The 25,893-nt window shown below is 49.5% G+C and overlaps 1 protein-coding gene across 2 annotated transcripts in view; it reads left to right on the top strand.

Moving 5' to 3' along the window:
* LMBRD2 (LMBR1 domain containing 2) overlaps positions 1-25,893 on the top strand; it is a 636,504-nt gene that overhangs the window by 382,003 nt on the left and 228,608 nt on the right. For both annotated transcript variants that reach the window (XM_078674947.1, XM_078674948.1), the window contains exon 11: positions 5,477-5,610. In XM_078674947.1, the coding sequence (XP_078531073.1) occupies positions 5,477-5,610 (134 nt within the window). The remainder of the gene's footprint in view (positions 1-5,476; positions 5,611-25,893) is intronic.

Genomic DNA, 25,893 nt, shown 5'->3' with positions numbered 1-25,893 from the left:
AGAGTTCTTAGGTCACCGGACTCTGATTATTCCCGAACCTACTCACCCTCAAGGCCCAGGATGCCTACTCCTCCTCCTCTTACTCAACTTCCTCCTACACCACCTCCACCACCTCCTCCTCCTCCTCCTCCTCCTCCTCCACCACCTCCTCCTCCACCACCTCCTCCTCCACCACCTCCACCTCCACCTCCACCTCCTCCACCTCCTCCACCTCCACCACCTCCTCCTCTTCCACCTCCACCACCTCCTCCTCTTCCATCACCAAACCCTTTGGTTCTGGCTCAACCTCTTCTGTTTCCGCAGCCTCCTGGGCCGGTGGTTCCTACAAGGCCCAGAAAGCCAAGGTCAAGATCCAGAGGGAGGCATCGCTCTTGCAGTGAGCGTAGATCTTCAACGAGGTCACGTAGTCGGAGGGAAAGATCAGGGTCCAGGTATACGGACTCGTCCAGTGACAGGAGATATTCTCCCACTTTGTCGGACTCTGCTCCGACGAGAGTGTCACCAGTGGATGACATTGTGACGTTCCAGGATGTGCTGCTGAGTGGGGCAGCAAAGTTGGAGATCACATTGACTGTGCCCACCCCTTCCACTTCTGTAATTTTTTAAACATTACAGCGCAGGCAACTCTCTCACCCTTTGTTGCCTTTGGTGCCAGGACTGGAAGAACCGGCCATGGAGCTGTTTCTGATGCCGGCCTCGGTGAAGTCGGCGCCATCAAGACTTCAAAAGAAGTACAGGCCCTCGGATTCTGATCCCGCTTTCTTGAGAGCAGTTCCTGTGCCGGATTTTGTCACTGTGACAGCAGCCAAGAAGCAGTATTCCACTGTCCCTTCATCTATGGTCCCGCCAGACAAGGAGAGCCGTCACATGGATTCGGCGGGAAGAAAAGTCTGCAGTACAGCTGCCACTTCGATGAAAGTGGCTAGTGCATCAACGCTTTTGGGTCGGTATGACCGCTCCTTGTGGGAGTCCCTGCAGCAATTGATTGAGCTCCTCCAGAGGGACAGGAGGGAAGACTTCCAGGCGATCTTGAATTGGGGGCATGATGGTCTCCAATCAGGTCATCAGTTGGGCGCCGGATGCCTCTCTCCTGGCTGCGCATGGGTACTGTGATAGCATAAACTTGAGACGACATTCCTGGTTGCGCCTTACCTCTCTTAAGCCTGAGACTCAACAACGGATTGCTAACTTGCCTTTTTCGGGATCTACCCTCTTCGGGGCTCATGCGGACGAAGAGATGGCCCGCATGAAGGTGGAAGTGGAAACGCTGAAGGCTGTAGGTTTGGAGAAACAGAAGGACCAGCGAAAGTCATTCCGTCCCTTCCAGAGGCATTACTCTTCCCAGAGATATCAGCGGGGGCAAGGTCGCCAAGCTGGCCAACAGCAGCAGCAGCAACAACAGCAATACCAGCGACAACCCTTCCAGAAACATCAGAGGGGCAGAGGCGGACAGCAGGCCTCCTCGGCGAATAAGGGCCTGGCCGGGTCTAAGCCCTGAGGAGTTACTTCCCCCTCGTCCATTACCCGCTCCGGTGGGGGGAAGCATACAGACTTACTTGGCATAGTGGAGAAAAATTACTCAGGACAAGTGGGTGCTGAATATTGTTTGCAATGGATACAGTCTTCGGTTTGTCAGCCCTCCTCCAGCTAGTGCACCGGTTCCTTCGCACTACCAGCTGCGAAGGCCGATACCCTGTTAAGAAAAAGGGCGATAGAGGACGTCCCTCTGTCTCAAAGGGGAAAGGGTCTATACTCAAGGTTCTTTCTGATACGAAAAAAGGACAAAAACGAGTTCAGGCCCATTCTGGATTTGCGACAAGCAAACAAATGGATTCGCAGGGAAAAATTTTGCATGCTGTCCTTGCACCAGATTTATCCTCAACTGCAACGAGGAGACTGGCTTTGCGCAATAGATTTGCAGAATGCGTACTTCCATGTGCCCATTGCACGGAAACCAGGAAGTTCCTGTGCACCCTGGTCAGCACCAATCATTATCAGTACACCGTACTACCATTTGGACTGAAGTCTGCACCCGGGACTTTTTCAAAATGCATGGCAGTGGTGGCAGCGCAACTGAGAAAGAACAAGGTGTTTGTCTACCCGTACCTGGACGACTGGTTGATCAAAGCCTCCACCTTCCAGGAAGCACAATTGCATTTCAACAGGACGGCCGTTCTGTTGAATCAACTGGGTTTGCATATCAATATGTCCAAGTCCGTACCGACTCCGGTTCAGTGCCTGCAGTACTTGGGTGCCTCCATCAATACTCTCAGAGCAAGCGTGTCTCCTTCGGAGGAGCGACGCTTATCGATCCTTCGGAAGGCTCAGGCTCTCATGTCCGTTCCATCAACCACAGTGAGGACTGTGTCTTCTCTTCTGGGGTCGATGGCCTTTTGCATATTCCTCACACCACATGCATGCCTCCACATGAGACCGCTACAGCAATGTCTGGAGGATCAATGGGACCAGAAACGACAAGAAACGAGGGAGCTGGGACGACAGGATCCACTGGTCTCTACACGCTCAACAATCCCTGAGATGGTGGTGTTCAGCAGAGAATCTCCTCAAGGGGGTTCCGTTCCACAAGGACATTCCCATACAGACTATTGTGATGGATGCTTCTCTCCACGGCTGGGGAGCGCATTCAGACCATCTACACATTCAAGGGACTTGGTCCCAGACAGAATCCACGTACCACATCAACTTTCTGGAACTCAGAGCTGTTCATTTGGCGCTGAAAGCCTTTCATTCGTCCTTCCAGACCAACTCCTTGCTTGTACAGACGGACAATACGACCACAATGTATTACCTCAACAAGCAGGGGGGCTCGAGATGGCGCACACTGTCCCAAGAAGCGCAGGCGATCTGGCACTGGCTGCTAGCCAGAGGACTGATGATAACGGCTACCCATCTACCAGGTGTGCAGAATGCTCAGGCGGACGCACTCAGCAGGCTGGTCCAGGAAAACCACGAGTGGGTCCTAAACGACGAGGTACTAGGAAACATCTTCGGAAGATGGGGCACACCAGAAATAGATCTGTTCGCGACCGCCGAAAACAGAAAATATCGAGACGTCGCCTCCAGGTTTTACCAACTGGGGACTCTGGGGAATGCGCTATGGATCAGCTGGTCGAACAGATTTCTCTACGCTTTTCCACCCATTCCCCTGATTCCGGCAGTGCTCATCAAGCTGTCTCAATCCAGAGCGTGAATGATCCTCATTGCTCCGGAGTGGCCTCGACAGTGGTGGTTCACGGACCTGCTCCACCGGTCTTTCCAACCCCTTCCATGTCGGCCAGACCTTCTAACGAAGTTCAGGGGGGAAGGTGGTGTACCCCAACCTCTCATCGTTGAGTGTGGCGGCATGGCCCCTGAGATAGTACAGTATGGACACTTGAACTTGCCTGACAACTGCATGGAGATACTCAAGGAGGTTAAGAGACCTTCCACCAGGACCAATGCCTTCAAGTGGAAAAGGTTCTGCATCTGGTGCACGTCCAAGAATGCTGATCCTACCTCCTGCAAGGTAGAAGTCATCCTTCCATATCTCTTGCATTTGGCTCAATCTGGCCTTAATTTCCATTCTATTAAGGTTCACCTCGCAGCATTAACTGCGTATAGGAAATGCCCTTCACAAACATCCTTCTTCCAGATTCCTGTAATTAAAGATTTTTTGGAGGGATTGAAGAAAGTATTTCCCCCTGTAAGGCGTCCGTCGCCTTCATGGGAACTGAATGTGGTGCTGTCTCGGTTGATGAAGGAACCTTTTGAACCTATTTATAAGGCTTCTCTGCAGCATCTTTCCTGGAAGGCGGCCTTCCTTGTGGCTATAACATCGGCCCGCAGGGTGAGTGAGATACTGGCCTTGTGTTGCCAAGAGCCTTATACGGTGTTTCATGCTTCTAAGGTTGTCATGAGGACTCTCCCTAAGTTCCTGCCTAAAGTGATTTCTGATTTTCATGTCAATCAGACGATAACTTAACCTACGTTTTTTCAACATCCTTCCTCTCCGGTGGAGAGGTCTCTTCATTCCCTGGATGTAAGTAGGGTGTTGAATTCTACTTAGATAAGACCAAGGACATTCGTAGGTCAGACCAATTGTTTGTAAATTATGGTTTGGTCAGGACTGGTCTTGCTATATCGAAACAGTCCATATCTAGATGGAAAGTGTCCTGTATACAGTTATGTTACCAAAAGGCTAACAAGACCTAAAGGGGTCAGCCTAAGGCTCATTCCACCAGGGGCAAAGCAGCTACAACAGCTTTGCTACGCAATGTTCCCATTGCAGATATCTGTAGGGCTGCCACTTGGTAGTCGGTCCATACCTTTGCCAAACACCACTGCCTGGACTCTGATGACAGAGCAGGCGCTCAGTTTGGGCAGGCTTCGTTGAGAAATCTGTTTGCACAGTAGTGGTTTTTCTCGGTTTCCTCCACCGCTGGTTTGGTTTGTTGGGATGGGCTTGCCATTCTAGTCACAAGATTGACTATACACAGAGATCCCCTACTACAGAAGGAGTAGTTTCCTCTGTGTCACTCTAGTTCTGTAGTAGGGGTATCTCTGTTATAGTCATAAGCGCCCTCCCTCCTCCCCGGTGGATGAAATGATAATGTACTGAATGCTACAGGCCTAGCTTTATACACGTTCAAAAAGAACTGAAAGTAAAAGGCCTTTGGTTGTGCATCTTGGGATACCGAGGATCTCCGGAGAGTTCCTTAAAGGCACGGTATCCCTTTTACAGACACATAATGGCAGTCTATGGGGCTTGTCTGGCCAACCCTTCCTCTCTATCATGACAAAGGATTTTTGTGAAGGGAGTTTCTCTAGGTGTGAAACTTTACAAAGTGTGTAAAATGTAATATTATTTGGCTATCTTTTTCACTTCAAGATGAAGTGCTGGCCAATGTAGCCTTGTAGTTTTAGGCTGCATTATTTGTCTTTGATTTTCTCTCAAGTGTCTATGCAGGACTGCAGAAGAAGACAACTTAAGAGACTATTTCGATTGCTCCGGGGTCCACGTACATGGGCGGGACTATTCACAAGATTATGACTATAACAGAGATACCCCTACTACAGAACTGGAGTTACAGGTAAGAAACTACTCCTTTGGTGGGCCAGCCTGCAAGCACATTAAGGTTTAGTCTCTTGGTTTTCCAGTTTTCATGGTGGCCTTTGTTGGGCAAATATTCCTAAACATACAAATGAGAGGATTGTAAACAAGCCCTCATTAATTGAAACAGTTTAATGTCTGCTCATAGTTACTGAATAGAGATGCCATCTTTAGTGCTCTTGCTTTTCTATTGAAAATGTACAATGAGAAAGAGTCTCGCAATACTGGAGCTGTAGGATTGCAATACTTATGCATCTACCATCATCCTAGAGATAAGTTTATATTATGTGCTTGAGACAAAACTTTGCTCTAATATGACGTCTTTTTAGCTGAAATTGCATAATAAAACAATTTGTTTGCTTCTAGATTGCCTGCTTCATATCCATCTTCTTCTTGAGTATCTGTGTTTACTCCACGGTCTTCAGGATTCGTGTCTTTAACTATTATTATTTAGCTTCGCACCATCAGACAGATGCGTACAGCCTTCTTTTCAGTGGCATGTAAGTAAGCAAATTATCCTTGCAAGTTATTTGTTTATTTAGCAAGTGTCCAGAATGTTAATCTGTCATTCAATGTCACGAGTACAGCTCAGGACTAACAGCACATTTTGTGAAGCATTTCATTCCACTCCTGTATTTTTATAATATATGTTTGATTTGAAAATGCCCTGAAGTAATTAACGAACAAACACACACTCAATCTCTCTCCCTCTCCTAAAGAATGGCTTCAACTCTGTATTCTATTAATTTGTTGCCTGTATTAAATTCAAGGCTCTTATCATTGCTAAAGAAGAAGCATGGTCTCAAAAACCAGAAGTAAGGGCATACAATTTAGGATGATGTAAGCCTGTCTACTAACTCGGGTCAGCCAACTCTTCTGTTCACATTCTCACACTTCACATAGATGGCTGAGATTTTCTCTGTGATGCCTGCAAGCCTTTATAGCACCCTTTATTTATCTCTACAAAGTCTTCGCTTTTGAAATTTCATGTTTTAAAAAACCTGACTATTTGCCCTTTAAGTTCATCAAGGCCTCTTTCTGTTTAGTAATAGGTGCAGACTTTTCAGCACAATACCGCTTATATAGTCTTATACTCAATAAATAAACATTACATAACACACGCACAGTCATATACTCACATAGCTTAAGTTCCTTTCATGGTCACACATTTTCTTTTTTTAAACTGTTTTTTAATTAACTATACAGTTGCATATCAGAACATCCAGGACATAAGCTTCTGTTATTGCATTACATATTTTGAACAGGGTTCTCCACCACTTTTTTTTTTAACTGTTGAACCACTTTGTTGCACTTCCTTTCGTCTTGCCTGTCGTTTCCTCCCACATCCTCCTTCTCTTTATGTCTCTCATTCCCTCCTCTCTCAATGTATTGAGACCGAAATATTTTGTCTGATGCCCGATGGAGCTACCTGGTTTAGCTATAGGGGAGACGGGCCGTGGATTCCCTCCTGGCCGTCACCTACCCAGTCGGTCTTTAGACATACTTGCTTTCGTCTCTACGGTTGTCTCTTCCCTTATCCTCACTTTCCCTCCTCCCCTACCCCCCACTACTTTCTCTCCTCCCGTAATGTATTGCTGATTTTTTGATATAATGTTTATTTGTTTGATCCTTTTCTGGTATATTGTTGAACCACATTGTTGCACTTCCTTTCTTCTCTCCTGTCGTCTCCTACCGCATCCTCCCTCTATTTATGTCTCTCCTTCCCTCCTCTCTCAATGTATTGAGACTGAACTATTTTGGCTGATTCCCGATGGAGCTACTTGGTTTAGCTATAGGGGAGATGGGCCATGGATTGCCTCCTTGGTCGTCACCTACCCAGTCGGTCTTTAGACAGACTTCTTCTCGTCTCTCCTTATTGTCTCTTCCCTAGCTCCTATCCCTTCCCCCCTGAATCTCTCCCCTTGCCTGCTACTCCGCCTACCCCCCTGTCCTTTGTGCCCTTTGACTAAGCACCCCTTCTCCCCTTGTTGGAGAAAGATCCAATATTTATACTCTGGAGTCTCAGCGAACCCGCTGAGTGAGCCCACTGCGCCAAGGGAGCCACTCTCACTTGAGGTATGGTATGGCACCCCTTGCCAAAGCACTCCCTCTCCCCTTTTTGGGGAAGGATCCAGTATGTAGGCCTTGGAGTCTCAGAGACCCCTCTGACAGAGTCCACTGCGTAAAGGGAGCCTCTCGCAACAGAGATAGGGAAGTGATACCACTTTTCCTGGGATCACAGCTTACTGGACTTTGGACGTTGTCTTGACTCGTCTACCGGTTTGTGTCCCCGTCACCCTTCCCCTCCTCTTCCCATGCTGTGTCTCTCACCCTCCCCTTCTCTTTCCCGCCTTCATTATCTGTCTACTTCCCCAGCTCCAACCCCCCTCCCCTGAATCTCTCACCTTGCCTGCTTTTCCCCTTACGTATTTGTGCTTATTGTTTATCTCGACCTTACAATTAACTATGTTGCCATGCTCTAAGAACTATGTAACCTTTGTAACAATATAACCTGTAACTATGATCTGATGCTCATGTAAAGCGCTCTGATACCTCCGGGTCTAGCCAGCGCTATATAAAACTTTTTAAATAAAAATAAATAAAATAAAATAAATCTATGCGATATGCAATCTCCTGCACTTTCCAGCGACCCACCCCTCTCGTCCCAGGCTGGCGTCTACCGATGTCCTAACCCCCATCACACATTGATTTATTTTCTTGTGCTCATTCAAGGCCCCCTATATTCCACCCAGACCTTGTCCCATTTCCGGGGCTTCCTCGGTTCTGGTAGATATTCTTTTCTGCTGCACAGCACCAATCTAGGTCGTTTTCCCATTCCCTGACAGAAGGGGGTTGCGCTATCCCCCATGCCTGGGCTATATTTCCTTTGGCTATTATATCTGCAAGCATCATAATGCACAGTATATGCCATCTGCCATCCATCAGTAACTCCTGTCCCAACACTCTTGACTTCACACTAGTGACTTTACTCCAAAGGTTCTGTAGCCCTGGGCAGCTCCATATTGTGTGAAAAAAGGTACCAACCTCCCCACAATCCGTTAAACAATTATGTGAAGCACACCCACCCATTCGTTGCACTCTTGCTCTATTTGTGCACGATCTATGTATGATTCAAAGTTGTATCAGTCAAAAACATGCTCTTATAGCAACCTCCCTAGGGCTCTGCACGACCCCCAGCTAGTCATCTTCCTTTAGGATACCCACATCTCCCTCCTAAGCCTCTCTAAGTACTGTCAATGGATCCGTCATGTTATTCATAATTTTTTTTTATAAATGAGGGAGGTGGCCTTTCACAGTATCTGATCCATTAGTACCTGGTTTTCTAGTGGTGCGTATTCTGGTAGGTGTTCGTTCTTTCTAACATGCGCCTCTAGAGCATGCTTAAGTTGTACGTAACTGAATATCTTGGAGTCAGACATTGGATGGTATGACTGCATACTCGGGAACTCTATCTTCTTTTGATTCTTCCATACATCCCCATGAAACTCAATTTCTAGAAACGCCCATGCGCGGAATCCATTTAATTTCCTCACTTCACTCAGCAGCACACTATACCATAACGAGGTGCCCTGCGTTAATTTCCCTTCCCGGTCTAGAAATTTAGTAGCCTCTCGCCATATTCTAACAGTCGTTTGTGTATGTGTTGGTAGTCTTTTGATCGCCTGTTTGCTGAATAGTGCCTCTGAGTATCCTCTTTGCCCCATCGACCTGTGGTCCATTTGGTATGCCGGCTCCTACCTTCCTGCAAATAACCAGTTATTTATTGTTACTTTACTGTGATGCCCAGTAGTACTTATGAACATCTGAGATGGCAAGCCCCCCTCATCACTCCCCACTGCAGTTTATGTAACGAGATTCTTGCACTCCCCCAATCCAACAATAGCTGTCTTATTTCGGAGTCAATCTTATGGAAAAACTCCACGGGTATCCTGTTTGAGGTATTCTGAAGTACATACTACAATAATTGTGGTAGTGCCATCATTTTAAAAGCTCGTCCCATCAGTGAGAGTGGTAACTTTCTCCAATTCGCTACATCCCTTTGCAGTCTATGTAGTTGGGGAAAGACATTTTCTTACATAAATTCTTTCTTGTTTAGCGATATAAATATACCTAGGTATCTGAATTATTTTCTAACCACTAGAGCATCACCGGTGGTCCGTATGATTATTGTATCTCCCGCCAGTACAAACATTAGTGACTTGTCCCAGTTAATTCGATGGGCAGAGTAGCTACCAAACAGCTGGACTATATGGAGTATGTGGTGCACTGTGGAGCGGAGCCTCGTAGCATATAATAGTACATCATCAGCATACAATGAGATTCCTTCCTCCCATTCTACTTCCACCAATATACCTCTTGTGATTGGGTATTTCCTGACCCATGCCGCTAGTGACTCAAAAGCTATAGCGAAGAGCATGGGTGAGAGCGGTCAGCCTTGGCTTGTAGACCTTGTGCAGCGTCACCAGTTTGGACACGGTACCATTTACTCTTACTCTGGCCATACGGTTTGTATATAGCAGTTGCACCCAGGTCCGGAATTTGGGACCAAATCATAATCGCTCCAGCACCGCTAATGGATAGTGCCACTCTATACTATCAAATGCCATTCGGGCATCCAGTGAGAGTAGCACTACGCTTCCTTCCGGTTGGGATTTTGTGGTTTGCATCACAACATATAATCATCCTAAATTTAGTCTAGTGCTTCACCCAGGCATAAATCCAGATCGATCTGGGTGTGTTAGGCCATATATTACTTTGGTGAGTCTATTTGCTATAACTTTTGACAGGACCTTAGGTTCTGTATTTAATAGGGAATTTGGCCTGTATAAGGAGCAGTCATCTGGGGGCTGATCCGGTTTCAATACAACCACAATTGTGGCTAACCTTTGGTCCTCAGGCAAGCTACCTCGATCTACCGATACCTCAAACATATCTAGCATATACGGGGCCACCAGTGTCACAGCTCCCTTGTATAGTTCAGTGGTAATACCGTTTGGCAAAGCCACTTTGCCTGATTGGAGAGCCCCAATCGCTTTGCATATCTCATCAGTGGTTATGTCCTCATGCAAGTCATTGCTATCCTCCCGTGATCGTTTAGGGAGTTTCATCTCCTTAACCAATTCAATGTAGCCTGTTTTAGTTTGTGTAGGGCTAGATTTGTATATCTGTTCCTAGTATGCGGCAAATGTCTCTGCTATGTTCTCATCAGTCCTATGAGTTTGTCCCCCTGCATTTTATTTTTTTTATATTTCTTTTTATTGAAAGATTTTACATAAATAGCAAGGCAGAAAAATATATTACATACAGTACCGATTCCAGGACGGGGAAGGAAAGACAATACAAAGAAATCAGCAATCAATGTAGGAGAGGGAGAGGGGGGGAGGGCAGGGCAAAGTTACAGCATATACAGTACAGTAAGTGGAATGCGGGGTTAGGGGGAAATAGGAACATCTGGGACATCTACAACAGGTGGCGTACATATATCTCCACGGTAGCCATTCCAGGGTCCCCACACTCTACACCATTTCCGGGGTCAGCCCCGGGCCAAGTATACAGTCTTTTCCCTGAACATGCACCAGTCCGTGTTGTCCTTCCATGCCGCGACCGAAGGCGGCCTCGGGGACCCCGACAATTGAGCAATATCCCTCTTAGCAATCATGGCCCACAGGGTCACCCACTGTGTTTGCGCTGCGTTGTGGTCCGTAGGCTCCCAAACATTCAGTATACAGCGTCTAGCCTCCGGCAAGAGGGCAATCCCCGTCACTACATTCATTACCTCATGTACCTCTCTCCAAAAGGTCGCAACCTCACGACATTCCCAGATAATATGAAGGAATGTCCCCACCTGCCCACATCCTCGCTTACACAGACCATCCTCAGAAAAACCCATGTGGACCAAGCGAGGGCCCGTGACATAAATCCTATGCAGAATCTTAAGTTGAACCAACCGGAGTCGAGCTGGGATTGCGACCTCCTTTGACGAGAAGATCACAGATTGCTAGTCCTCGTCATCCAGTTCAAGACCGTCACGTGTCCACAAGTCTCGAAGATGCAATAGGAGGTCTGATCTATCATTGATTAGTTTTTTATAGACTAGGGAGATGGTGCTATCAGGCACATAGCCATCCAGCAATCTATCTTCGAGCGGAGACGATTCTGGAATTACCTCCCCGACTGGGAAAACCGACCTCAAAGCAGGGCGAACCTGGATATAGCGGAAGTATTCCGAATTACTTAAGTCAAACTCCTCCCGCAACGACTCAAATGATTTCACCTGACCCTTGACCCAGAACTCCTCCACCTTACTAATACCAATCAGGTCCCATTTATCGAACCCCTTGGTATTCCACAGTTTGCCAAGTTTATCAGAACCAAATAGCGGGGTCGCCCTAGTCAAACGATCCGTCCATCCCGTCACGCTAGTCGCGTCCTGCCACAGGCGTACTGCTATCCTCGTAGGTCCCGACAAAGCCTTGATCACCGATTTAGAATATAGTGCCCTATAATAGTTGCCACTGTGCAGAAGCCACCTATCCATGGCAAAGGCGGGGTTCAAGTCGGGACCAAACATACCGTGATTAATCGCTCCCAATTGGGACGTCCAATAGTATTGCTTTATATCCGGGAGAGCAATACCCCCGTCGTACCACGGGAGTGTCAGTTTAGTGAGCGAAATACGAGGTCTACCGTCCCATATCAATTTCCTTTGAAGATCCTCTATTGCCCGAAAATAACTAGCGGGAACGATATCGAAAGTATTCTGAAGAGCATAGAGAAAACGAGGTAGAGACATCATTTTGAAAAGGGCAGCACGACCAAGCGGTGAAAGTGGAAGCCCACGCCAACCGGCAACATCTTGCTTCAATCTAGACAAGGGCGGAAGGAGATTACGTTTGTATCGAACTGCAGGGTCCAATGAAATATAAATACCGAGGTATTTGAACCCCGTGTGCGCAATCTGGATAGGACAGTTGCGTGGGAGAAGAGGGACGTCACCCGAAAGGACGTATAAATAGGATTTCGTCCAATTAATAATGAGGCCTGAGTTCCGACCAAATTAATTCAAGACATCGCATAACACTATCAAAGATTTTCGTGGCGAAGTCAGATACAATAAAATATCGTCCGCATAAAGCGAGATACGATCTTCGAATTCAGCGGACCACCGAATACCTTTCATCGAAGGTTCCCACCGGATCCACGCAGCAAGGGGCTTGAGGGCCAACGCGAACAGGAGAGGCGACAAAGGACAGCCCTGACGCGTCCCCCTCTCGAGACCAAACGGAGTTGAGACTCTGCCATTAACAACAATTTGCGCGAGGGGGTCCTCGTAGAGCAACCTCACCTAGCCAATAAAACCTGGTCCGAACCAAACTTAGCCAACGTGGCCCACAAGTACGACCACTCCACGGTATCAAAGGCCATCGTGGCGTCCAACGACGCCAAGATGGCCGGCTCACGCAACGTCGATGCTCTCGCGAGAACACCATGTAGGCGCCGGAGATTCAGGGCGGTGTTCCTATGCGGGATGAAACCGGACTGATCCGGGTGTATCAGCTCACCAATGATAGTGATCAATCTATTAGCCAGGACCTTTGCAATAATCTTAGGTTCGGCGTTTAATAGGGAAATAGGACGATACGACGCACACCTATCTCTGGGCTTCCCCTCCTTGTGAATCACCACAATGGTCGCTAAACGCTGATCACGGGGGGAGAGCCACACTTCCGAGACTCCAAAAACATATCTCGCAGATAGGGAGCAATTTTATCAGGTTTCAGTTTGTAGAGTTCAATAGGTAGGCCATTAGGACCCATTGCTTTCCCCGATCGCAAGGAGCGAATCGCTAAAGCTACCTCATCTGCAGTTATTGCAGCATCCTTTGTTCCCTATCAACATCAGACAGTCGCGGCAAGGATATATCCTGTAACAAGAGATGTGAGTCCTCCTCTGGTCTATCAGAGACAGAGGAGTACACCGTCCGAAAGTGATCCGCGAACTGCTGAACTATATCTTTAGGATCAGAAACCCGATCACCTCTAGCCGTCTCAATCACAGGAACTACCCGACTAGCTCTATCCTTCTTATCCAACCACGCAATTAATTTACCAGCCTTATCCCCAACATCATAAAGGCTTCCCTGCTGCTCTCTACCCATGGCCTTAGCTGCGTCGGTGACCAAAGCTCTGTAGTCAAGTTGCTTCAGTCGTAATATATGCATCGCAGCGTGGTTCACCCTCCCTCCAGGTCCAGCTCCAAGTCCGCTATCTCCGCCTCAATCTTGACCACTTCCCTTTCCTTCTGTTTCTTAACGGTTGCTATCAATGACAGGGCCTGACCCCTGAGGATGGTCTTGAAAGCCTCCCAAAGAGATACGGCTGAGGAAACTGAACCCTCGTTCTCCGAGAAATACTGGTCAAGGGATTTTACCAAGGCCGTCCGAGTTTTGGGATTTCGGAGGTACCAGGGATTGATCGGGGCCACCCGGCCTTCAGTCTCAGAACCCAGTTCCATCCGGAACCACAAAGGAGAGTGTTCGGAAATACCACGGGCCAAATGTCTAACCTCGGTGACAGAGAGGGCCTGCGCCGCCGGTACCAGCACATAGTCAATTCTAGAAAGGCTACCGTGCGCACCAGAATGGAAAGTATACTGCTGCTGTGCTGGGTGCAACATTCTCCAACAATCAACCAGACCCAGGGTATCAAGGAAATCAGATAGCCAGTTTTGTGCACTTCTCAGATCCCTGGGTGGGTGCCGATCCAAAATACCAGAGACCACCGCATTAAAGTCACCACCCATGAGCAGTGCTCCCTCAGGGAGAGACAGGAGAAGCTGCCCCAAGTCCGCAAAAGTAGTCGACTGCAGGCCAGGGGGAACATACACAGAAACCTGAGAGATGGTCCTGCCCTCCCACCTACCCGTAAGAGCGACATAGCGCCTCTATCGTCGGGGACCGTGGAGTCAATTTCTAGTGGGAGAGAATTCTTGATCAGGATACACACCCCCTGGAGCCAGAGGAGAACCCAGCATGCGCAGCCAAACGGTACCCCTCCTGTTCATAGCACGACAAGTATTGCCAATCAAGTGCGTTTCTTGAAGGAGGACCACATCGGGGGAAAGACGCTTCAACAGTTGCAACACGACACTACGTTTTATCCAATCCCCCAGACCATTTACATTCCAGCTCATCGATTTCAGCCCTCTACCCCCCATCCTGAAAAAGAAAGAGGATCCAACCCCGGGTAGAATACAGCACCTCGGTCAAACTAGACATGAATACATTGCCTTGCAAAGAAACACACAAATTCCCCAACAAAACACCCCAGCCCCCCCAGCAACATCCCGTTACAACACCCCCCACCCTGCACCCCTGCGGAATAGTAGAAAACCACCCAAACTTGCAGTGTGCCTGTCGCCCCCCCATCTAACTAAGCAAGAAGAAACACAGAAGAGGAAATAGACCCACTACTGACCCCACAACCCCCAAAATATAGATCAAGTCAATTGTCAGGATTATCGAACCACAGTTCGAGACCAGCAAGAGATCCCAGGATACCATCTGCCGGCACCTATTCTTGTTCAGTCGGGCCTCCCTCCGCTCCACCAGACTGTTTCTCCAATGGAGGCTGATTCGAGAGAGTGTCAAGCCAGTCCGCCACCACCTCCGGACGATCGAAAAAATGAGTCCGCTCCGCATGTTTAATTCGTAACTTGGCCGGAAAAAGCATGGCATATATTTTTTTTTATCAAATTTTTTTTAATTTAGGTTTAGCCGAGTAATACAACACACAATACTTTTCACATGGGCCCTTACTCCCCCTCCCCCCCTCAGTAGCGCATATACCCCCTTTTCTTTTCCAATGGGGATGGTCCGCATGTGTCCATGTAAGCTCGTGTGTTGGTAGCTCAAAGAAACCTTGTGGGCCAGAACCTCTATAGCCAAATCCCTCCCTTGACCCTCCCTAACCCCAACCAACTCTCCCTCCCCGACCCCTGCCACCCCCTTCCCCTCGGTGTGTTCAAGTCAGGTCTTTGTCTATGGGGCTCGAGTCGAGGCCTTCTGCGCCTCCGTGTTCGTCTTATTGTGGAATTCATCTGAGAGTCTGAGAACTCTTAGGTATTTAGGGCAAGTGATCTCATTGAATTCTTGGGTAAGCAAGGTGAGGAGCGGCTGCCATATTTCTTTAAACGTGTCCGAGGTTTGTGTGAGTGATGCCTGGATCCTTTCCATCCCCAATATGCACCACAGGCGATGCAGCCAGCCCGTGTGTGTGGGTTTCCGTGAAGTCCCCCATAGGGAGAGGATGTGTTGTGTCGCCGCACCCAGAGCCAGACCTATCTGTTTTCCCCTGATCGATTTGAGTGGGAACATGAGTTTGTTTGGGAGGCCTAGGATCGCGTTGTGGAATAAAAAAAGGGTGGCACTACCAACCAGAATATAAGATCCTTAAGTATTGCCCGGCGGTGTCGCCTCTTGAACCCACAAAGAAGTTAAACTATTGAAGAGGCAGGCGCTGGAGACTGGAAGGCAGGAAACAAGGTTTTTATTCTCTCCGGAGGAGAACACAACAAAACGGGCAGAAGGTATCGTTCTGAGGTGCTCTAACTGCATCCCTGAGGCCTGGCCTCTTATACACAAGTTTATCTCTTTATTGCATGTAACACATTCTCGTCGATACTTTGATGTACGGAAAGACATCCTCAGAATCCCCCCTTCCCAGCCCGTTCCCACGCAAGGTTACAGTGGAAGTCCCCGCCCCGTTCACAACAGGTGATGATCATCGCGCAGCTGGATATTCCGCCGATTCACGGAGTGTGTGGGGTTCGATCGGATCTCGTAGGGCGGGGGGCTTTGATCAACCCGGGGATCCCTTGCTGGGGGGAAACTTTCTATTGTACGGGGAGGGGCAAGGAACAGTATCGGCAGAGCTGGGTGTCGGCCTGGGAACGAGGAAGACGAACGGGCACACGGGGAAAAAGGGGGTTTGCATCAAAGGGCCGGGGATCATAAATGGGAAGAAGGGAGGTGTCGCGCTGGGAACAGGACAAGGGCCTGGGGCAGAGCAGCGCCGAAGAGGGGTTTTATGATTCGCGGCAGGTGCAGGCAGGGGGGGTTGTCAGCGAAGCTAGGAGGGGGAGAGAGGCGCGCTGGCTCTCGGCGAGAGCAGGGAAGCCATGGTGCTCTAAATGGCGGCTGTTTTACGCGCACAAAAGGTTTAAGGAGAGCAAGAGGGCGCCGATAATGTTGACGGTTTCAGCCCAACTTTCAACAGTCCCCCCTTTTCAACATATCTAGCCACCTTGCTTTACTCAATGTCAATTTTCATCAAATTCCTAACTTCGGTATCATACAATGCTCTCATATGTTCGCTTCCAATGTCCACAGTTTTGGGAAAAATACAACTCGCACATAAAGAACACATAGGTGGCAGACATTGAATTCCTAAGCATAGGCCACATATTACAACTACGGGAATCAGGATAATGGTGAGCAGTCTCCAGCCCCAGCTTTTGACGGTGTCCCAGAACCAACCACCAAGCGACCATTCTTCTTGCTCTTGGTGAACTTCCGAAGAGAGTCTGTGAAGATGTTCGATGGCTTTGTACACTGAGGGTGAGTTGTCCGGTATGTATGTACAACAGCTGGACCCAATAATGCGGCATGCTCCTCCACGGTCCGCCAGAAGCACATCTAGAACGAGGCGGTTCTGAAGAGCCACCAAACGGACCGCTTGGAGCTCGGCAGTGTTGTTGGCAAAGATGCCCGCTGTAATGTTCATGGTTGTCTCGACTGCCTGAGTCAAATGTCGGATGGCACGGCTGTTTGCCATCGGGCCCCAGAGGGGGACGAGTCCTTTCATAGCATCGAGGAACTGCGCCCCTGTCGAGTCGGCTTGTTCAATGTCTTTGGCTCGTTTTTGCCTATGGTGGTTCGCTGGGGCTACATAAGTCGGAGGAAGGACGAAGGAGATGTAGCAAGTACCCCCCCAGCCTTTGGGGAGCCAGGTGTAGGCCTTCGTGCCGCAGATGAAATACATGTTTGGGGATGACACAAAGGAAGGTGGATCCGTGGAATCCAAAGTTCTGGTAAAGCGGCAAGCGCTGCGACCCACCAGCTGTGTCCCAAGTCCTTCTACTCACATGTGGCCTGTGACGTTGATGACCGACAGGGCCACAGTCAGAGTGGCAGCCGTTCGTTTCCGCAGATAGGAGAAGGTGGGTCTGGTTGGATTGTTGAACACCTGCATTTCGATTCGTTCTTTAGCCGGGATGTCCATTTGGATCGAGTCGCTGGGGGTCAGCGGGCAGAAGTGTGTCTTTGTCTTGTTTCGCCCGGCCCCGTGAGAAGAATGTGCTGCAGTTCTGCTGGAGGTGGCATTGCCCGTATAGCTCTCTTGCAGGAGGATCAGCCAAGCAAGGCAGGAGCCGTGGACAGAGAAGGGTGAAGGGATGAATGGTATTGAATGTCCAGTGGCATGGGGTAGCAACCCACAGATCCAGCAGTTGGTGGTATTGGTGGCAAGATTGTGCTGGTGAAGTAGCTGCACGAAAGAGTTGTTCCAAAACTCCTTTCGCCTCTCTCTTAGTTGAGGAGAGAGCGAAATTAGATAATGTTCCTTCATGGTGGTAGGCCGAGCAGTGGTTAGGAATGTTTCGTGAGCAGGTGCGTGTTCTTCCATAATCCAGAGCGTAGTCATGAGGAGAAAACAGAGGGGGATTACGATGAAGAGTGCAATTGTCCTTGAGCTATGGAGTCTGTCTGTTCTCGGATTTCTGTAGTGGGTATTTCCTGCTGTCTCCGTCGGCTTCTTATTTGACGCTTCCATCATCTTCTTATCTGGCGCTTCCATCATCTTCGTCTTCAAGGTGCTCGGTAGTGGGCAGGACCACAGACTTAGTTTTAGCTTCTCTCCAGGTAACCCTTGGTAGCTTGGGTCACCGTTCTGAGATCCTTTAACCTAGTCCGTGGCCTACTTAGCCGAAGCTCCCTCCTTTCGACGCAGGAAATACCCTTCTCGAGATGGCACAGTGGGGTCAGGATGTTTTGAAAGTTCAAGTGTCTCAGTATCAGGATAGCAGTTCAACGATGGTCGGTCCTGGTTCAGGAGCTCTTCTTGGGTGTTGACGGTGTCTGTTGTGGCCAGGGCTGGAGAGACCTTTTTGCAGTGATGAGCGTGCAGCCAGTGTTTCTTCCCCTCCACTCGAAGTGCGGTCCGAGTGGTGATCAGCACTTGCCAGGGGCCCGTCCACCGGGGTTCCAAACTCTTTGATCGCTGAAAATTTCGGATCAGCACGAAGTCCCCCGGCTGGATGGCGTGACCCGGACCCCTGGAAGCATCGGGGATGGCCTGCTGCACCTGCTGATGAAGGACAGACAAAGTTTCAGTCAATTTGTACAGATAATCAGACATTAGGACGTCCGGAACGTCATGAATGGAAGTTGGTTTCGGGGCAGACCAGACGCTCATGGGTCGACCGAAGACAACTTCATAAGGGGTTAAGTGATGTCGGGTGGGGGTAGAGCGCATCGATAGCAATGCCAATGGGAGGGCGTCTGGCCATTTCAGGCCCGTGGTAGCCACTATTTTGGCCAGTTTAAGCTTTAGTGTGGCATTGTGTCGTTCGACAAGCCCAGCAGATTGAGGGTGGAAGACTGCGTGGAATTTCTGTTTAATACCCAGCCCATTTAGGATGAGCTGGATAACTTTGGCTACAAAGTGGGGGCCATTATCACTCCATAAAACACGACAGAGGCCATAACGGGGGAAAAACTCCTTTAACAGAACCTTTGCAGTGGCCATAGCGGTGTTGTCACGGGTTGGATATGCTTCCACCCACTTGCTAAATGCGCACACCACGACGAGTACATATTTCAGGCCTTGGCATCTGTCTAGCTGGATGTAGTCCATCTGCAGGACTTCAAATGGGTGGTTTGGGACCCCAAATCCCCCCCGGGGTACTACAGTTCCTTTCCCGGGGTTGTGTTGCAGGCATATTAAGCATTGTTGGACCAGGCGTTTGGCGGAATCTGGGATCTTGTCATTGTGCCAAACCCTGGAGACAAGTTCGATCATGGGGGCTGATCCTATGTGGGCAGGGGAGTGTGCCATGGTCAATATGGGAATCAAGTACGAATCAGGTAGCAACCATCTGTTCGTGTCTTTTGTCCGCCAGCAGCCTTCATCGTCTTTCAATTCAGTCAATTTGTGTTGTGTGCTAGCCGTTTGTATGTCTCTAATTGTGTCCTTGGCGTCAGTCCAGTTTTCTGCTTGTGACCTGGTCACGTACATACGTGTTGTCGTTCTGTTTTCAGCTGTCGTTCGGGCGGTGATGTCGGCTAGTGCATTTCCCTGTCCAATAATGTCTGTCACTTTCTTGTGTGCCTGGCATTTGATAACGGCAAGTTTGTTGGGGAGGAGGACAGCTTCGATTAAGGCGGAGACTAGATCCCCGTGCAAAATGGGTGTGCCGTGTGAGGTCAAGAATCCTCTCTCCCTCCAGAGGAGCCCAAAATGGTGAACCACCCCGAAGGCATACTGGCTGTCGGTGTAAATGTTCGCTGTGGTTCCTGTTGCCAGGATGCAGGCTCGTGTCAAAGCAATCAGTTCCGCTGCCTGGGCAGATCGCTGGGCGATGCGGGCTGTTTCTACTACAGTTCGAGCCGTGGTGACTGCATAGGCAGCGGAAGTGGTACCATCGGAGAGTTTGATGCAAGAACCGTCCACCCACAGCTCCCCGTCGGGGTCAGGGAAAGCCGTGTCTCTGAGATCGACCCTACTCCTGGTCTGTTCGTCCGTGAGAGTCACGCAGTCATGTACGGGGTGCACATTGGGATCGTTCTCTGGCAAGGGTAACAGAGTTGCTGGGTTCAGTGTGGTGCATCTTTTCAGGGTGATATGGGGGGCAAGCAAGGTCAGTTCGTATCCAGTCAGTCGTGCACTCGTCAGATGTTGCGTCTTGGTTTGGTTCAGGAGGGTGTCGACTGCATGGGGTACCAGTACCGTGAGGGAATTCGAGAGTACAATCCCCTCACTCTGTCGGATAGAGATTGCAGCAGCAGCTACAGCTCGAAGGCAGGCAGGCAAGGCTCTGGCGACAGGGTCAAGAGTGGCAGAGAAGTAAGCGCACAGTCGTTGCTTAGGGCCGATGGCCTGGGTCAGGACAGATAAAGCGCACCCCTCCCTTTCGTGAGTGTAAAGGGAGAAGGGCTTTTTGTAATCAGGGGTACCTAGGACAGGGGCTGAGCAAAGGGCATCTCGCAGTTCTGTGAAGGAAGTTTGACACTCAGGGGTCCAAGGGAGTGGGAAAGGGACGTCTTTGTTTAGCAGAGAAAGCAGTGGTTTTACAACGAGGCTGAAGTTTGGTAACCATTGTCGGCAGAAGGAGGTGAGGCCTAATAGGGAGCGAACCTGCTTCTGGGTCTTAGGGACAGGGGTATCTAGAATGGTTTGGATTCGATCTGGGGTGAGTTTTCTTCCATCTTTGGACAAGAGGTGGCCTAGGTAAGTGACCTGGGGTAGGCAGAATTGCAACTTCTTCTTGGAGACCTTGTGGCCATTTTCCGCAAGGAAGTGCAAGAGTTGAATGGTGGCGGTAACCGCTAGAGGGGTGGTGTCGGCTGCCAAAAGGATGTCATCGACATATTGTACCAACACCACTCCGTCGGGTAACTGGACTTGGTCTAGTTGTCTTTTGAGGGCCTGGCTGTAAATGCTAGGGCTTTCCGTGTAGCCTTGAGGCGCTCGGCAAAACCTATATGAGCGGGCTTTTAGGGTAAAGCCGAAGAGATATCGGCTGTCTGGGTGGATGGGGATGGAGAAGAATGCGTTCTTGAGGTCGATGACGGAAAAGGTGGTGGCAGTGGATGGAATCAAGGTCAGGATGGTGGTGATGTCTGAGACCACAGGGTACTGGGGTACCACCACTTTATTGATCTCTCGGAGGTCGATGATGAAACGGTATGCTTTCTCATCTCCCTCTCCCTGCTTCTTGATAATGGGCAAGATAGGGCTGTTGCTAACCACTTCCTCTACCACTCCTGCGTCTATCAGTGACTGGATAATCATTACCAATGCCTTCTCGCCCTCTGGCGATATCCGATATTGTGGGAGTTTTGGGAGTGTTGCGTCTGGTCGGACAGTAATGTGCACTGGGTCAATTAACATACGCCCTACGTCCGAATCCGCTTTGGCCCACAGATACGGAGGTAGAGTGTCAAGCAGGGACGCGTCAACGTCGGTGATGGAAAACATGTGTCGGGGAGAGCAATGTCTAAGCAGAACGGGGTTGTCGTAAAGAAACACTCGAACTCCATCTTGAGAACACCTGATCGTCGCTCGGAAGTGTTTCAGTAAGTCAAGTCCCATAATGGCGTCAGGGCTATTGGAGGAAAGCAAGAACGTGGTGTCGGTGGTGTTGTTTTCTACGTCAAAGAGAATCGGGGCAGACAAAGGGTTGGTGGAGGGCGTTCCATCGAAACCTGTCGATGTTATGAGTGAGCCAGACAAGGGTGCCCTTGGAATCAGTCGTTTAGATAACGCACTACGTGTTGCGCCAGTGTCTACCAGAAATGGAGACTTGGTACCCAGGACCTTAGCAGTGACATAAGGGCCCTGCTGGTCAACATAGAGCTCGACTGGATCCCTCCCTCGCCCTTGGCTGTCCTATGCGAAGGTGTGAGTGTCGTCATAGTCAGATTGTTGATATTGGTTCTGCCTGGGTCGATCGAACGTATTTGGTCTGCTTGATCTGTCATTAGTCGCGTCATTTGGGGGCCCTCGTTGTTGTCCCTTAGGTCTCGGTCCGTTTGCTACATCCCTGGGGTCTTTGTTTCTGATCATTTCCAGAAGAACTGGGCACTGGGATTTCCAATGGCCAGTCCCTTTGTAGAAAGCGCACTGGTCTTCTCTAAGGTCTGTGCGTCCACTGTAGGAAGTCAGAGTGCGGTCCTGGGGAAATGTAGTCTTAGGGACGTTTGTCTGGTAGTTTCCCCGGTATTGGTCTCGTCCTATAGTCACCCCTTGCAGTTTGGCAATCATCACCCTCTCTTTTAAGTCCTTCTTCTTTTTCTCTGTCGCCCTATCGTTTTCATTTTTCTGATGCTCATAATATTGGGCCATTTGGAGAATCGCTGTAGGTTTGGAGGCTGCCCAACTACTCTCGCTGGCCTGTAGTTTCTGGGAGATTTCCGATGATAGGCCCTTAACATAATTCTGGACAAACAGATGGTGTCCGGTTGCAGTGGTCATGTCCTGGCCGCTGTAATCGGAGAACACCGTTTCAAACCGGGAGAAGTATTCCGATACATCCTCCTGGGGTTTTTGGCGACAGGCTGTTACTATCGACCAGTCCACTTTCTTTTCTGGGATTAGGGTTTTTAATTTCTCTACGATTTTATCTGGGAGGTCTAGAATGGATTTCAACGGCTTTTGTCCTGGTCCCCGTTGTTTGTCCAGGTCATCGAGTTGTGACCAGGTATGTCCAAACAGCTCAAGGTGGTCGACTTTCCGGATTTGCTTCCACACATCAGCTGGTAGACATAACCCGAAGAACAAGTCGATGTCAGCCAGGGTCATAATCGTTGAGCCCAGGGCTGTACCCAATTCAGTATAGAAGGCAGTGGGGTTTTTACGTAGGTCGGGTAGAGATTTCCGGAATGTCAGTATCTCTTGCCGGTCCCATGGCTGGTAGACCCAGTTGTACACTACCCTTCCCTTCGCATCTTGGTTGTTTGCATCATCGTGAGTCCCTGTACCCCGAGGAGGAACCCAGTAAGGGGCAGCCTCTCGTATCGGCATCATGGTGTTAGATTGCTCGGTTGGTGGTTCGGTCACTACAGAGGCTGCGGATTTAGCTCCCGGCTTTCGTTCAGTGAGGTGGCGGAAAACCTCAAGCGTACGCGTAAGGAGGTCCGACACATCACACTCGCCCTCATCCCCGATATCGACCTTCCGGTACAGAGTCCTTAGGCTCTCGGGACCTTTGTCTCGATATCGGTCCTCGTATCCATTCAAGACATGATAACACAGTCGTACGGTAAAATGTCGTCTGTGACTCCCTGTATACGAGCTGAACACATCCGTGATGTACTCTTCATCCTCCTTCCTTTCTACCAGTGTCCTTGCTATTTTGTCGATCCCCGCTCGCTCATCTTTGTCTAGTCTGTTTGTTCTTGCAGGGCCAGCCCCTCGAGTCTCATGGTCGTCTATCGTTGTTGTGGATGCGGGTTTTAATACAAGGGGTTCGGCTGGCACAGAGGCCATTGGGGCCGACGCTGTGGCGGTACCTTCGTTTGTACCTGGGGGTGGCGCGTGCTGCGCCAAGGGTTGAGAAGGGGCATATGGAGGGGGCATGTAGATGATAGGAGGACCTAACAGCAGGTCCTCATTGGCTCGTTGTTTCGAGGGTAAATCAGGGTAGAGCATGGAGGGGGTTCTAACTGGACACTGGCTTGGCGTTTCCATTTCTAGTTTCTGTTTAGCTTTCTCTCTTTCCTTTATCTCTTTTTCTAGTTTCTGGGCAGCTAGGTGGGCTGCTTTTCGCAGCTCTTTTTCCAACCTACTCTCAGTTTTCTTTTTACGTTGTTCAGTTTCTTTTCGCCACATGCCGAAGCTGTCAAGCATAGTAGGTGTTGTTTTTTTTTTACCCAGGGCAGTTTCTAGCGTTTTTATTTTATCATCATCGAAGGATCCTATCAGGGGCCACTGACTTTCTTGACCCTTTTTTGTATATTTATGCCATAGTTTACTATAGGCTATAGCGGTCAATCCATGCTTCATGAACATGTCCTTATTAGGGGTGCCTTCCAGTGGGGCTGGATGGTCCATCTCTAATAGGCGGTCCGGGCTAAACAGGCTACTAATCAGTGGGGAGAAGACAGACATGACGGCTCGTAACGAGGGACTAAAAAGTCAGCACTGCCTATCTTATCACTAGGTGCAAAGACTGGACAGAATATTTCTATTCTACGTTGTTTGCAGGCAGTGAATACCTCATGGATCAAAATAACAAAAGACCAATAAATAACAATGGGGAGAATGAGTAGGTCCGCAAAGATCTGCGTTACCTACCCTTTTCACTGTCTGCAAAAAGGGTGGTCTCTTCCCTGTTTGCAGACAGGGAATCTCCAGGAAACAATAGTTTTGCGAACAACAGTTCAGTTTCAAGTGATTATTGAGTGGGGGAGAAAAAATAAGCACGGTTGCTGCCCTACCTATCCTCCACTGCTTGCAAAGAGAGAGCCCGTTGTTTCTCCGTTTGCAGACAGTGAATCTCCAAATAAATAAAAAGAGCAATACTAGTATTTTTAAACAAACAAGCAATCAAGCAATCATTTCGCAACTTGTCGTGATTACACGACCTTACCCGGACCGCATGGACAGTTTCTTGTCTTCCGAATCCAGCGCCCGATCGTCCTCTCTTCTCCGTTATCCTCGCGGCACTCCTGATGGTTCCCAGTCAGGACCGTAGATCACTCGAGAGAGGTCTGTTCGGAACCAGTGAAGTTCGGATGATCGGCTGTCAGACGAGGGTCTATCGGACAGACGCGTTCCCGATCGTTGCAGTCGTTCACTTTGTCGTCAGGACCTCTCCCACTGGATCCATGGGTCGCTGATGGGCCCCACGCTTGGGACGCCAATTGTGGAATAAAAAAAGGGTGGCACTACCAACCAGAATATAAGATCCTTAAGTATTGCCCGGCGGTGTCGCCTCTTGAACCCACAAAGAAGTTAAACTATTGAAGAGGCAGGCGCTGGAGACTGGAAGGCAGGAAACAAGGTTTTTATTCTCTCCGGAGGAGAACACAACAAAACGGGCAGAAGGTATCGTTCTGAGGTGCTCTAACTGCATCCCTGAGGCCTGGCCTCTTATACACAAGTTTATCTCTTTATTGCATGTAACACATTCTCGTCGATACTTTGATGTACGGAAAGACATCCTCAGAATCCCCCCTTCCCAGCCCGTTCCCACGCAAGGTTACAGTGGAAGTCCCCGCCCCGTTCACAACAGGTGATGATCATCGCGCAGCTGGATATTCCGCCGATTCACGGAGTGTGTGGGGTTCGATCGGATCTCGTAGGGCGGGGGGCTTTGATCAACCCGGGGATCCCTTGCTGGGGGGAAACTTTCTATTGTACGGGGAGGGGCAAGGAACAGTATCGGCAGAGCTGGGTGTCGGCCTGGGAACGAGGAAGACGAACGGGCACACGGGGAAAAAGGGGGTTTGCATCAAAGGGCCGGGGATCATAAATGGGAAGAAGGGAGGTGTCGCGCTGGGAACAGGACAAGGGCCTGGGGCAGAGCAGCGCCGAAGAGGGGTTTTATGATTCGCGGCAGGTGCAGGCAGGGGGGGTTGTCAGCGAAGCTAGGAGGGGGAGAGAGGCGCGCTGGCTCTCGGCGAGAGCAGGGAAGCCATGGTGCTCTAAATGGCGGCTGTTTTACGCGCACAAAAGGTTTAAGGAGAGCAAGAGGGCGCCGATAATGTTGACGGTTTCAGCCCAACTTTCAACAGCGTAAGCCGGGAATCGGGGAAGTTCAGTCTCAAAATATGTGTCAATGTCTTTGAGTACTCCCTCCCAGTAGTCCTGCACTGCCTCGCATTCCCACAGTATGTATGTCATGGTCCCTATCTGTCTGCACCCTCTCCAGCAAGCGGGGTCGCGCCGCGGGTTACTGTGGTGCAGACGTTCCGGTGTCAAGTGCCAGTAGTAGACCACTTTCACTGCCGACTCCCTGCTGGCTGTGTTTCTAGCCGTGTG

This window comes from Lissotriton helveticus, chromosome 2_1 (assembly GCF_964261635.1).
Source record: "Lissotriton helveticus chromosome 2_1, aLisHel1.1, whole genome shotgun sequence".
Taxonomy (NCBI): Eukaryota; Metazoa; Chordata; class Amphibia; order Caudata; family Salamandridae; genus Lissotriton; species Lissotriton helveticus.
The sequence above is the reverse complement of the archived record's forward strand: the minus strand, read 5'-3'. Positions and strand labels throughout refer to the sequence as shown.